Consider the following 15573-nt stretch of genomic DNA (forward strand, 5'->3'; position numbering starts at 1 on the left):
AACAAAATATCTAGAGCTGAATTTGATGAGATTGAATCAGACACAAAAATAGAGAGATAATCAGCCATTCTTCTAGATATCACAAAACATTGTATTAGGTTTCACAATTAATATTATCAGTTGCGTGGACTCCCTTAAAGGGATGTCGAGATGACAAACCTACATACCATAGTTATACATTATAAGTTCAACATGTATGTACATGTATAACTTTTCAGCTTTATTTACAATTTAATGAAAAATATACTTAAGAAGTGATAACAAAGAGAATCTACCAGTCTCAAAATAACAGAATTGTTTGTTAATTTACCCGATTTGGGTGCTCGTTCCAAAAGCTAGGAGTCAGGGTTTTAAAGGAAGAATCTCTTAGTGCCTATAAAGAATATCAGAAGAATGACTTTAGACATTTATTCTAAGAATAGTTTAAGGAATTTATTTTGATTCAAAATCTCACGCACACAAAATTCACAGTTAACCTAAGAAATAATATCAATTCAACTGCTCATACTCACTTCCACGCATTCAAATCACAATCTACTTCATTTATAACATACTAACATACATCACAAAAAATTCTACAACATTTACATCACCACTGATAAAAATAAGTTGACAGGCAACAAAAACACCCCTACTATTTCTAATGAACTCTTCTAGACATACATCATTATTGAAACAATGCATGTGTGGTAGAGTTCATTAACAATTTGAGGGTTGTCATGGATATAGTCTTCTCAAATGTTCGCTTTTCCAGCTAATAGAGCTCATTTTCCCTTATTTCTAAGTATGGCTGATGTCAAATTTTCTTGATGAAAAATGATATTGAAACTCTCAAGCTCTCTAGCTGGTAAATTTAAACACAAGTAGATGACTAAATCCTTAAAAGTCATATAATATATACAAAATAACAATTATTTTAAAATTATTGAATGAATAAATAATCTGGGGTTGCTTGCAAAAACACTATAATTAAACCATCAAATTGCTTTTCTGCCGAGGTAAGGGATCATTAATATAAATTAATCTAATAAATAATGGCCAGAATTTACTAAATGGTTAATTCATTTCTACAAAAACAATGTCACCAATCAAATATACAGAAAGCAAATTGACAAATCAGATTGACCAATCAGAAATGAATTAGGAAAACACAATCAACAGTAAGACAAAAAAAGCTACACCTGATTGGCTGTAGAGAAATGAAGAAATCAAAGGCTAAACCAATCAGAATTTGAAACTGGCAGAAATACTAAAGTAACCCATCAAAACAGTCTTAAAACCAGGTCTTGGATTCTCTAAACGATCTTAGCGATAGGACAACCTAGAAACAGAAGAACTTAAGAACTTAAGATATCCTAGGGCTTAGATTGTTTTGAGAATATGTGGCCAGAACTAGTGAATTTGAAATCTATTCAATAACTGTAAATAAAAGATGTGCTTTGAGTTGCATGTTGAATAAATCTATACAAGATATTTACAAATCACATTAATATGTCAAAATTTGCCAAATTATACCACATTCTTTAAAGATATAAGAAAAATGCCATTCAAAATAGTGATATACTGAAATTACCCATAATAGTTACAGGTGTTTTCATTGACTCGTTTCATGACTACTCGCCACTGGCTGCACTTTTGGGGACAACTAGGATCTTGCCATCAGCATGAACATTTCAGAGTCCTGTTTTACATAAAATATTGAAGATTTTTTTTTGAGGAATCGGCCTAAGACCTGTGACCATAGCAGTTGCTTGTCATCGGTCTTTTTGTCCATATGAACATTTCGCTTAAATCATCTGTAATGGATTCGCTGCAATACTTACAAAATGTAAGACAATAAGAGTCCACTGTAAATCCAAAAGAAGAAATTCTTTTTTTTTCAAAACCATCAGTTCTTGAGCTATTAGAATTTTTCACCCCTTTCGTATTATGCAAATAGACAAATTCAAGTGCTGCTAATCACGTTAAAAGTATGTACATTATTTATAATTTACATAGATATTCAAATTTTAAAGATATATATTAATTTGATAGAGAATAACTGAACACAATGTTTAAGATAATAATGTAATTGATATCACAAAACTTGCAACTTGTTTGAAATTTTTCATGAGAGATCTTAACTTGATATTTGAATTTTCATTTCAACATTCTACCCCCCTAAATTGTTGTATCACCTCAGATAACGGAGCGAAATCTTGGCCATATAAATAAACGGAAACATATCCCATCTTGTCTTGATCGAAGCAATTATTACTGTTTGACAAAAACTATATCAATACATAAATCACAATATTGTGTTCAGTTATTCAGCTTATATTTTTATTATACACAATTATTTCATTTCATATCTTGGATTTAAAGAAAATCCATTCATCTGGAATCGTTTAAATGCTAAATACAACTAGTTTTTTTTTAAACGTCAACAAGCAATTATGGCTTTCTCCGTAGAGTTCTAACATGAATATTTTCTATGTAGACATGTAAGAAATGCAGATGATGAAACAAGTGTCCTAAATAAAAATTCACAATCAGCCATTTTACATATCCAATCAGACATGACTTGCATTTAAAGCCATATGAACAGTTTAGAACTCAAGTCAGACATGTCTGGCAAATAAGCCAAAGCTTCAATCAAGAACCCCTAGTCAGACATGACTGGTAAATAACTTCAAACAATCAATCTTAGACTCTAGTCACACATGACCGGTAAATACGGATGGATCAACAACCCTGTTCCTGTAAAGCTCTTTCGATTTGCATGTGAAAGAAGTTTCTAATAATTTTTTCAATATGAAAATGATGGAGAATTAGTAATATTATGTACACTATAATTACAGAGTCCCCTGAAATCAGGAATACATGTTTTGGAGTTGATCACAGTTAGGAGTTTTTAGTTCCTGTGCCCTCTGATATAACCTGGCATCTCCAGAACTTCTCGCAGACCATAACATATTCTCTTCTGTAATGAAAAATACACTCAATTTAATCCTTACTAAACTTCAAGACTGTAGTCTTTTGAGACGTTTGATAAAATTAACCACATTTGTGTTCAAGAAACACGGCTCAAAATTAAGGAGAATTAAGGAGAATCCTTTCATGATTTTTCTTAATTGATTTCCATGTCAGATCTGGACAAGAATTGAAATTGAGAATTTAAGTCCTAATTTTCTACACCTTATTGGGCTAATGAAGATAGATGAGGGTTTTGGATGGAGACAAGAGTTTCAATAACGCAATCTACAGCAGAAAATTTCATTTTTAAAAAATTGTTAAACTTCACTCATGGTGAAATGGGAAATTATATATACAGCAGCATGTATGATAAAATGTTAAGAAATTGACTTACTATAGCTTCTTTCTCTCCAACAATTAGAGCGTAACTGACTTATATATTCTTCTTCTACTTGTCTTTCTATTCGCCTTAAATCACCCTTATATTCAGGTCGAAAATCTTCTTTAACATAATATGGTACTTTTAAATTATACGTTTTTCTTTCTGATGAAAATTTACTGAAATTATAAAAGATCAATTTGGTTAATTAAATATTTAACAAGACACAGAAATATAACAACTAGTCTTTTCCAAATTCTCTAAAGCCTTGAATGGGAACAGTATTTTGTCTAAGTCAAGTAGTTGAAGAAGTATGCAAATGTCTGTCGTGTATATGATATCATAAGTTACATTTCCAACAACAGTCTCAACCCAGCTCACGTTCCCTGTTGGTGGGTGAACAATCCAACTCTTGACGAATTCTGCTTCGCAATGATAGGAAGAGCCGAGATCGAAGAATCAAAAAGAAACGTCGCTAAGAACGCTTGGCTGCCACAAGCCAGTTATCCCTGTGGTAACTTTTCTGACACCTCTTGCAGGAAGCAGGAAAAATAGAGCTCTCCCATCGTCGCCCTAAGATAGCAGAATTTCATTCCAAATCCAACCAAAATCACACCAATATGTCATTGGAAATCAAGATATGAATGAATAAATAACTAAATAATTGAATGAATAAAAGAATCAATAAAGGACTCAATGAATGATTGAATGGAGAAATGAATGAACAAATAAATGAATGAATAGACGAATGGACAAACAAACGGATGAATAAAAGAATGAAGAAATGAATAAATGAATGAATGAATAAATAAATTAATGAATAAATGAATAAATGAATAAATTAATGAATAAATGAATAAATGAATAAATAAATAAATGAATGAATAAATAAATAAATGAATGAATAAATGAAGAAATGAGTAAATGTATGAATAAATGAATAAATGAATCTTACCTGGTTCTGTGCATGCTAAAGACAGGATCACTGACAAAGATACTACTTAATAAAGATAATAAGATTAAGAGTAATATTGGGGCTAACTGTAAAAATAGTGTATATCCACTCTGAAATATAAAAAATAAACAAAAAAATTACATGGGATTTATAATTACAATGTACAAATTATAATTATTGAATGTTGGACCTCTGCCCTGATCAATTACACAAAAAGTTTTAAAGTGTTTTGATATTTTCTACTGAACGATTTGTGTCGTATCAAAACGGAATACAAGTTTGTTTAATGCGCTCTCTCCCCCTAAATTTATGGAGTAATTAATCAGAATTGTCTAACAGTGGAGATCTTTTTTTGGGATTATGTAGAAGTTTAGAACATGAAAATATAATCCTTCACAGAATATAGTCTGGCACAGATATTTAGGACAATTCTTAACATAAACACGCACAGTAGACATTACGTATTTTTGTAGGTAGAATATAATATTTATTGAAAATATACAAGCCAAACTTATATTAAGATCATTCCTACTTTAACTACCTAAGCATAAACTGAGCTGGTTATGTTTATGTTTTGAATCGTGCACAGAAGTGCAAATATCTCTACCCGAAATCAGTTTGAACCCTGTATTACTGATTATAAATACATCTCAGGAATCTAAGAAAGGGGATGCACGCACAACAGCACATGCATTTTAAAGTTAGTTCAAGCCACAGAACTCCAAACTTTCATCATACCCTGTGAATATGTCGAAATAAAACGTAGAAAATTGATGGAGGCTGTGGCGGAACTTTCTTGGATCGTTTCTGGCGTTTTGACTGTAAAAAATATCCTAATTTTCAATATATTCTAATAATTTTATAATTTGATTAATAAATCCCTCAAATATCCATATCAAAACCCTTGGAAATTAAAACTGAAGATTATGGTAAAATGATCAAGGAAATCGGACTAGTTTTTGCAAGTTAAAAGCAAATAAAGTACATAAAACAAGAACTCCCTTCATTAACCTCCAAAGCAAAACCATGCACACTTGTTGATAAAATTGTGGCCAAATAAAGAAATGATTTTGTCTCATTCAAAACTACTGATACACTCCTTCTTCACTTCAGGCCACTAAATACTACAGAGTTTAGATCAGACCACAGCTGCTGTATTAAACTAACTATAGTATCGAAATATAAACTGACCTCTGATTGGTTGTTATGATTTTGTTGATAATAATAGGTTCGGTGATTAGAGTGACGATGTCTAGATCGAGCTGCAGCTGTAAAAAAAAAACACAGAAATAATCTTTGATGAAGATGAGATGGGCAATGCTATTCAGTTTGCAATGAAGGAAATTTTTGATGAAGATTGAGTTTTAGTTCTTATTTTTCTACTTCAAATTGAGTTGATAAACACAAGCAATGCCTTTCAAGACATTACTCTGTTTTGGTATTAGCTCTGAAGGGATCAGTAACATTCCCAGTTTGAAGCAAATCTAGTCTGTTTGCCAGACAGTGGTGTTTCTAAGGGAGGTAGGGGGTGTTCTTAATAGATTGAAATTATTGAGGACTGTATGTATAGTTCTTTAACTGTTAACCCTTAATAGTAAACAGTATACTTGATTGGGAACTTAAAAACATACAAAAACCACTTTGTTTTCTATTCAGGCATGACAGCCATTCTTTTCAGGAAGTGTACATATTAAAAAACTAAAACAACTCAAACAATAATAGATTCAGACCACAACTAGTGTCCTTCACAAAAGAGTCATTGATTCACTTTTGAAAAGGGGGGTGAAAAGAGGCTGACCAGGATTTGCTCTCCCCACTTTCAAATTTTTTTATCAATGTACGTAGTGAAAGCATGGCTAATGTTTGCTAGAAACACCACTGTTTCCAGCCCCAAAATCCTAAATTATGACCACCACCACCCATGTCAGAAATGAACTTAGAACCTTTAAATTGTCAATATGATGACTCAATGAACACTTAAAATAATCTGTTCTTACCTGAATTTGGGAAACCACCTCCAAAAAACATATTAAATAATTCTTCCGGGGATATATCACCTAAATAGATAGATAGATCATATACTACATTAGGACTTAACTTTAGCACCTTCGGCTATCGTTGATCAGCTAAAAAATTGAGCGAATCTCAAGAGAAATTTGCCACGATACACAAAATATAATATATAACCTTGAAGTTATCTCAGAAAGCATGTCATATCAGTTTAATAGAAATTCAGTATGGAGGCATGCACTCTATACGTCTATAGTTAACATATTGTATTTACACTTTACATATTATTGTTTTCAATATCTTTTGGAAAAAATACAACCAGAAACTAATTGCCAAAATAATGACAGATATATACAGAAGATGGTATCAATCAATATACAAAACAATGTACAGGGTTATTCTTAATAAATTAACAATATGTATATCTTAGATATTGTTACCTTATAAGAATATCTGTTACAAATACATTTGTCTATTTCAATAGGAGGCTTTTCACCAAACGTCCGGTTTTTTCTTTTAGTTGCCTACTTCTTGAGCTCTTGAGTCAATGAAAACAACAAATCACTACATAGTGCTTCAAAAAGTTTTTTTTTTTTTTGTGTTTAGACGCACGACTTGTTTCTCATTTGAAAAGTAGAATTTATATTTACCTTCAAATCCATGTGAATAGTCGTATTCACGATGGCTGTGTCCTCTACTTGATATTTCTGTTTCTGGTCCGTATAAATCATATTTCTTTCTCTTATCACTATCACTTAATACAGCAAACGCATTTCCAATTGCTGAAAATATATAACAAGGATTAAATAATTTGATACGCCTCAAAAACCCACCTTGATTTAGCAAATGAACTCGTCTGATCTCTTTAATTGTTGAATCATATTTATAACAAAATAATGTTTAGGGAGTCCATTAGAGGTTGAGGGGTGTCATAAAGATAGCACACTAATTCCAGCCTTCAAAATTTTTTCATAAATTTCCACGGCCAAAGCTTCTAATATACTTCATATGAGTGTAGGCAGTAAAAACCCACCTTTAAAAGCCTCTGTTGCTCCCGGTGCCTTGTTTTTATCAGGATGCATCTGAAGAGCTAACTTTCTGTAAGCTTTCTTTAATTCACCATCATCTGCTTCTTTAGTTACACATAATATCTCATAATAGTCTTTACACTTACTAATTCTAGAATTACACAATAAAAAACATCTAACAATGACAGAAACAATTCCACTTACTTACCATATTCTTTAAGTAACTTACACAAGTAAGGGAAATCAAGACAGAAATGAAATTAATGGCGTTTTAAGTCCTTCTTTGTGGACCTGTTTGGGCTAAAGAGGACAGTGTGTAATTAGCCACCCACATAAGCCTACTCAGTTTCAACTGTTGAGGATTCTTTCATGTCTGTAACAACTAGACCCTTTTCCATGTTTTTCCACCTGATGAGTCTTTGTTTTAACATTCAAATACAGATAATTCTGGACACACATGTATTTTAAGTGAGACAGTGGATTGGACAGTGAGCTGTGAACACTATTACTGATTGGCTTAGATAAAAAATTCCTGTTTCTGAAACTTAATTATGATTGGTCAAAAAAATGGCCTACCTGACCCTTTAAGTTTGAAATATTTACAGAATAAAATAAGCTTATTTGTCAGATAGAATAATATCATGTCCAGAAAGTGTGCTGACACTGCCCAAAAACCTTCCCCCTTCTTTTCTTCAAATAAACTAAGTCCGTCAATAATCTACCTTTTGACAGCTACCAGTTGTTCCTCCGTGTAATCGCTAGTATGATTTTCTTTATTTTCCTCCTTAGTTTTACTCTGACTGTTCTTTCTTCGTCTGACACTCTCTGATTCTTCCCTCTGTGCTTTTTCTGAGTTGGCATTTCCGTTCATTTCTGTAATTGTGTCCATCAATTCTACAAAAATAAACCGAGAAATAAGATTGTAGGCTCATTGCCTTTGATTTGTGAGGTGCATTTTGTAGAGGTATGTTTCACCTTCACACAATATCATTATTGGAATTTTTCTTCATAGGTGACAATTTTTTTGTAAAATTTGGGCATATTTCGGTTGAAGTTTCATGGAGGGAAGAGTATTCTATTCAATGAAAGCTAACACAAAGGGGTTATTATAGATAACTTGGCACTTAACCAAAATGGCCCCAAATATCATAACATTTTAAGGGATTGATTTGGTCTTGCATACATGTAAATAACCTTCAGAAGAACTAAAACTGCACAAAAATTGTATAATCCCTTCGTACATCAGAGTTTCCCTCAGATCAAAGTATCTGCCTCTATTTCAGCTATTTTGAAAGCTGTCTGCTGGTGTATAGACAGAAATTAAGGCCCTGTTTTGGGGGTTTCCGCACCTTCGAAGATGCCAGGGTTTTAAACCCATTAAAATTTATTTAAATCGGATCAGCCAAACTCAAATGTATTCAGAAAGATTATTTTCAGTCTATCCATCTAAGCACATCTTCGGAGGCATGGAAAATCCCCATAAAACAGGGCCTCATTTTTCTGACTCTACTTCAGCCTATAACTGTAAAAATATCTATCAGAAGCTGGAGTAGAGGCATATTTTTTTTAAGGAAGTCTGAAGATAAGACACATTTAACTTTCAAAAGTGTATACTTCTGGACACACATGGATTTGATGACTCAAATTTCGATGCTGAGATATGAACACTAGGTCTATTAGATTAATGCAGGTTAGACCAAGTCAAAGTCCTGTTTCTGAGACTAAGTTATAATTGGTAAAACGGATGGAAAACCTGTCCCTTTAACTCACATAGTAAAATAAGGAGGTACAAAAATTCAGAAATGTGACCTTTTTCACTTTGAATTTGATAGTCCTGCTGAGAGAAAACTGAATCTATTGACTTCATTTATGCTTTTTGCTTTCAGTTTTTGGCAAAGCACGAAAATGACATAAATGTACAAGTGTGTTTTAGGCTGAATATCGAAAAATTCTCCTTACTTTTGGATCTATCTGATGGGTAGAGTTTATCAGCCTTTTTCAGAAATTTTAAGGCCTTATCTTTATCGCCAGCTTCGATACATCTTAGTGCAATTTTTATACACCGTTCGCTTTCATCCTTGTTGCCCTCCATCTTTAATTTTACTATTTTTAGCTTCGTGACAACTTGTAAAACGACTTTTCATTGGCCGAACCCAATGTATACGTAAACCACGTATTTCCAGAATATTTCAGAATTTTCAATATTTTATCCAAAAATAATTAAAAAGATCTCTTTCAGAGCCATAAAAAGATTTTTGTTGTTAAATTTTTGCAAATTTATATCCAGTTAATCTCTTTCAACAATTTTCTTTAAATTTTTCTCCTAATATTGACGTTTTTGATCAGCCAATGAAAATTTTCGTAAGTCACCAGAAATGACAAAAGGGAAGTAATCCTGATTTGAGACCACTCTTAATTTCTTGGATTTTTAGACTGTTTGATGTCCACAACACGATATCATACATGCATAATATGTTATAGAATAACCCTCTTCTCAAAATTCCGGGTGACCCTGGCGAACGACGAGTCATTGGGGTGAATTGATTATTGTCCGATTTGACGTGGACGTTTTGTTAAACTGACACGTGACCTGTCACATGGCATAACACAACTCTTATCACGTGATACCGGTTAATTAAAACTTTTTTAATCGTGCCTCGTTGAAACACAGTTTCAATTAGCTACTAGCACATTAATCGTCGCGTACTTGACTTTTCTTACCGATTAATATTCTGAAAACAATATATGACCCTAGGATTGAAAATGGAGTCTGATTCAGAAAGATTGCCAATAAATGTGCCTAAAGGGGAAAGCAATATTCCTCTCGTATCTATTTTTGAAACTTATGTTCGACCATGTATAGCTGAATTTGTGGGTGTGAGTTTCTTTGTATTTATTGGGACAATGGTCGTACAAGACAGCTCTGGTTTACCAGATAAAGACTTCCGTGCCAATGCAGTAGCTATAGCTTTATGCCATGGAATGACAATAGCTGTATTAGTTATAGCTTTGGGATCTATCAGGTAGGACATCAGCATCAACCTATTCTAAAGCCTATTCTTAAATTAAAAAAAAGTTATTGCTGCTGTCATGGAAAAAATTTCCTTATTGCACACTGCAAGGCTTCATTTTATATTTGTAAGCCCATGCATGACTGATAACTAAAGTTGATCAACAGTCTAGTTGAGCTCTTGTGGAGCATAACTGATAAATACAGTAAATCAACAGTCTAGAGCATTAGATATGACTTGCAAATATTTAAACTGATAGCACAGTCTTGTATATCAACAAAAGTACATGACCTAATTGATATCATAGAAAACATTTTTTTCAACTGTCTAGAGCTGTAGTCAGACAAGACTGGTATATACAGCCAAATAAACAGTCTAGAACTCTAGTCAGACATGACTGGTAAATACAACCAAATCAACAGTCGAGAGCTCTAGTCAGACATGACTGGTAAATACAACCAAATCAACAGTCTAGAACTTCAGTCAGAAGTCAGACATGACTAGTAAATACAACTAAATCAACAGTCAAGAGCTATAGTCAGACATGACTGGTAAATGCAACCAAATCAACAGTCGAGAGCTCTAGTCAGACATGACTGGTAAATACAACCAAATCAACAGTTAAGAGCTCTAGTCAGACATGACTGGTAAATACAACCACATCAACAGTCTAGAACTTCAGTCAGAAGTCAGACATGACTAGTAAATACAACTAAATCAACAGTCAAGAGCTATAGTCAGACATGACTGGTAAATGCAATCAAATCAACAGTCGAGAGCTCTAGTCAGACATGACTGGTAAATACAACTAAATCAACTGTCAAGAGCTATAGTCAGACATGACTGGTAAATACAACCAAATCAACAGTTAAGAGCTCTAGTCAGACATAACTGGTAAATACAGTCAAATTTAAATATCTAATCAACAGCCCTGATATGAATTAATTTCTTCTATAATGACCATATGAATAATACATTCAACGTTTTGTGATATATTCTCTAATATTATGATATCTATATTTGTATTATTTTTGTTTCCTTGTTATTAAAACAATGAAATCTATTGTAAGTAAAACCATATGACAAAGATTAGATATTAATAATAAAAATATGCAGTAAGCAACTGTGATTTAAATAGTTAGTCAGACACCCACATTAATGTGGTAGGGGTTGAGACAGAGAGGTGATTAGTGATTAGGCTGACAGGGCCTCCTCCCCATCCCCCTTTTTCAAATTTCTTATTATTAGACATTGCCTGTTACCCCCCCTCTCCCCTCTTGATGTTATTCAAAAACACCCTTGTTGCTCACTAGCCTTAAAGGGATTGTAAAGAGCTTTTCTAAACAATTTATGTGTTAGCATCAATTTGCATCATTCCAATTTACAATTAGACATAGTTCCTGTAATTCCACTTAAGATTAGCGTTTTATGACGTCAATAATCGTGAAATTTGGTTGATCACATACGGCCCTTCGCGATTAGTGATGTCATTAAATACTTAGTTGTAATGGAATTGCAGATTTCAGGAACCAATGTCTGAAAGAAAATTGGTATTGGTGCAAATCGATGCTATCAATGTCCCCAATACACATGAAAATTTAAGAAAACCTCTTTAAAATCCCTTTAAGGTCCAGGCTTCAATGCTAGCATACCTCGACTCAAACACAGTGATGCAGGTTGGAGGGGCTAACATTTGCATAAAAATGAGTATCCCATTTCATCCAAATTCAAATATTTTCTCATTTAATTTCAGTGGTGCCCATGTTAATCCGGCAGTGACCCTGGCCATAGCTATTTGTGGTGAAATCAAGCCATTATTGGCTGTTTGTTATTTCTTCAGTCAGATTGTGGGTGGTATGGTAGGAGCTGCTTTTACTAGGGTAAGGTATACCCCCACATAAAATTTAGAAAAGGGATGTAGCTGTAGCGTAATTGGTTAGAGTGTTAGAATCTTTACATGATGTGGCAAATAGAAATATGAATAATGGTGGTCGTGAAATCTAATGTTGAGTCATTGTGTGAAATAAATAAATCATCTTTACTCATTACTCCAGTTAAAAATGGGTATAGATAATTTATTAGCTGTTTCTAGGATATCCTAACACTGTTTCTAGGACATCCTAACACTGTTTCTAGGACATCCTAACACTGTTTCTTGGATATCCTAACACTGTTTTTTGTTTCTAAGATATCCTGACACTGTTTCTAGGATATCCTAACACTGTTTCTAGGATATCCTAACACTGTTTCTTGGATATCCTAACACTGTCTCTAGGATATCCTAACACTGATTCTAGGATATCCTAACACTGTCTCTAGGATATCCTAGGGTCTTAATCCTAACACTGTTTCTAGGATATCCTAGCACTAAGATTGTTTCGAGAATAAGGCCTCTGGTTTGGATTAAATGCACCAGCAAAAATGTGTTTTATTTTTTTTTTTCTTTGAAATTTTTCAATATTTAAATATATTTTGAACAGGCTGTGTTACCAGATTCTATGTACACACAGTTTGGAGGTGGAGCTCATGATTTAGCTACTACTGAACATGTTGGTGAGGCCATATTGTGCGAAATGCTTTTGACTACCGTTTTGGTCTTAGTAATTTTATTGGTAGCTGTTGATCCTCGTACTAAAACAGAGTTAGCTCCCCTTGCTATTGGTATGGCGGTTACTGTTGATATATTTGCTGGGTAAGTTAAACTTAAAGGACTTGTCCAAATAGATAAATGGCCTTTAAGGAGCAGATTCGTCTTCCTTTTAACCAATCGTACTGTAGTCTCAAGTTTGAGGTTTTTTTGAAGGAATTGTGCCTTTAAAAATCAATACCTATGCATAATAAATTTTGTATCATCTGAACATTCCAATGAATTGGAGCAATATTTAACAATTCTGTGAATAACTGTTTGTTGGATATTTGTGAATAAATCCAGTAAAGTTTAGCTTAAGTCACCTACTGAAGTAACTTTACCACAGCTTTCTTTTTAAACGTTTAACAGTAAATACGTAAAACATGACTTTCGTAAAGTTTGACCAGTTCGTACTAAAAGTTCAACTTAAGTCCAACTTTAGTCAAAGTATAGGTTAAGTACGAGTGCTGCATACAGCCCTTAGTTTTCTCCACAGAGTTAGCTATGTGTGGTCCCTTTTCTTAATAAAGAGTCAGTATATTTTTTTGTACCTATTAAATCAGTATCGTGAGCCATTCAACAATTTTGGTGCAAATAAAAGGTTGACCCTAGTCTATGAGACAAATTGGGATGTTGCTTAAAAACTCCAGAAACTTTCTTTTAGGATATTTGTTACCGGTGCTTCCATGAATCCTGCGAGAAGTTTTGGACCGGCTATTGCCATGACAGTTTTCAAGAATGCCATTTGGAAGCATCACTATGTATATTGGATTGGGCCTGCACTGGGTTCCATATTAGCAGCTCTGATTTACAAGTAAGTAGAATTGTGTCCATTTTTCATTATATACCCGGTTCAAATTCTGCTCAAAAAGTTTTTCTGTTCTTAAAAAAAGGTAAAAAAAATTCTTAAAATAACATATGCTTAAAGGGACAATGGTGCAATTTTTTGACCAATCGTACCTTAATCTCAGTAACGTGAATTTTTTTTATCTAAGCCAATCAGTAATAGTGTTCACAGAATCCATGTGTGTCCAGAATTATCTGCTTTTGAATGTTAAAATGACGACTCTGTGATATATAAGAAGGCATATATAGATTCAAATTCCACTTCTAGTACTGCTGAAAAGTAGGATATAAAACCCAATTCATTTCATTTCATTTCGTTTTCTGAAGACTAGTTACATCTATTCTAGACTCATATCAAACCCCCAAAATAGCGCAACTGTCCTTTTAAATATTTTATATTTTATTTTTATATAAAACGTGACATAAAGTGAATTAATAATGATTTATAATTATTGAATAATTAATTAAAATGGATTGATAATTAAATATTAAATTATGTTAATATTATTCTCTTTCAAGTTTTTAATATAGCAACAGTTGTTTAGTTTAATTAGTAATAAAGTCAGTTTTTGTCAAGTTATTCTATGTTATCAATAATTCTGTAGTATTATTTGAACAAATAATTTTATCTCTTATGTTTTCTAAATAATAAAATTGGTGCAACCTAGCAACCTATAGCTAATCAAATTTTATAACCTAAATTATGTTCTCCATTGGGATCCATTGACAGATATAAATAAGTAGGCTAAATTTTGTCTGTCTTGTTGGCCATTGGTGCTGTCTGTCTTGTTGACCATTGGTGTTTTCTGTCTTGTTGGCCATTGGTGTTTTCTGTCTTGTTGGCCATTGGTGTTGTCTGTCTCGTTGGCCATTGGTGTTGTCTGTCTTGTTGGCCATTGGTGTTGTCTGTCTTGTTGGCCATTGGTGTTGTCTGTCTTGTTGGCCATTGGTGTTTTCTGTCTTGTTGGCCATTGGTGTTGTCTGTCTTGTTGGGCAAGTCATGTGCCGACAATCCATTTCATTTGCAAATAATCTTGAGGGGTCTTTTCAATGAAGTCTACAATATTTGATTTTATTTACAGGTTGGGTTTAGGAAGTGCTAGTAAGCGTCTGATATTAAAAGAAGAATGAACAGCTGCCCGTTAAGTAGACGCCAGACATCACCGATTGGACTGGTGAAGCAGAAAGATACATATCATTATATCTTCTATTCTATAAAAGACAAGTTTGATTTATATAGATCTATTTCTTGAGGCAAAAATGACAGTGTCCAATCTAACTACAAGACTGATCTCATCTTCACAATGTCAAGCTATTAGGAACTTCACACTTATACCTCGACTCAGGATCGAATGGGAGAGGGGCCTCTAGCTACAGGCCTGCCTTGACTGCAATAGTCACTGCAGCGCTTTGATTAAGCCATAATTTTTACAGTCTTCTGATTGGCTGTATTCCCTTGCATAAAATCCAACCAAGTCACTGCATCCCATGATAGAAGAAAGGTGGCTATTGCAGTCAAGGTATAACACGAGATTATAATAGCTTGACATTGTGAAAATGTACAGTGTGTTTCTGTTGTATTGTCTTAGACCAATGATCTGATAAAATTGTTGTAAAACACATGCGTTGTCAACTCTGGATATGACATGGACAGCTTTTTAATATAATATCGTGGTGACCTTCCTAACCTCTTGGCTTTAAACACATGTCGCTTCATCGCTGTCTATAGAAATATTTGTCTAAATCAAGCTTGTCTTTCA

General features: G+C 33.4%; 2 protein-coding genes across 2 annotated transcripts; one reads left to right on the top strand and one right to left on the bottom strand.

Moving 5' to 3' along the window:
* Window positions 1-2861: 2861 nt before the first annotated feature.
* Window positions 2862-9419, bottom strand: LOTGIDRAFT_185246 (hypothetical protein; the record flags this gene model as incomplete). The annotated part of the gene is made up of 9 exons (XM_009047112.1): window positions 2862-2962; window positions 3350-3513; window positions 4290-4399; window positions 5481-5557; window positions 6287-6346; window positions 6950-7081; window positions 7333-7478; window positions 8050-8221; window positions 9287-9419. Coding segments are annotated over 9 exons (1095 nt in total), but the record flags the coding sequence as incomplete, so codon positions are not given.
* A 671-nt stretch (window positions 9420-10090) lies between these two features.
* LOTGIDRAFT_156476 (hypothetical protein) lies at window positions 10091-14944 on the top strand (the record flags this gene model as incomplete). Its single annotated transcript, XM_009047113.1, has 5 exons — window positions 10091-10350; window positions 12092-12218; window positions 12819-13030; window positions 13632-13781; window positions 14896-14944. The coding sequence occupies 5 exons, from the start codon at window positions 10091-10093 to the stop codon at window positions 14942-14944; spliced, it is 798 nt and encodes a 265-aa protein (XP_009045361.1).
* Between the last annotated feature and the right edge of the window lie 629 nt (window positions 14945-15573).

Source organism: Lottia gigantea (assembly GCF_000327385.1).
Source record: "Lottia gigantea unplaced genomic scaffold LOTGIsca_11, whole genome shotgun sequence".
NCBI classification, from domain to species: Eukaryota; Metazoa; Mollusca; class Gastropoda; family Lottiidae; genus Lottia; species Lottia gigantea.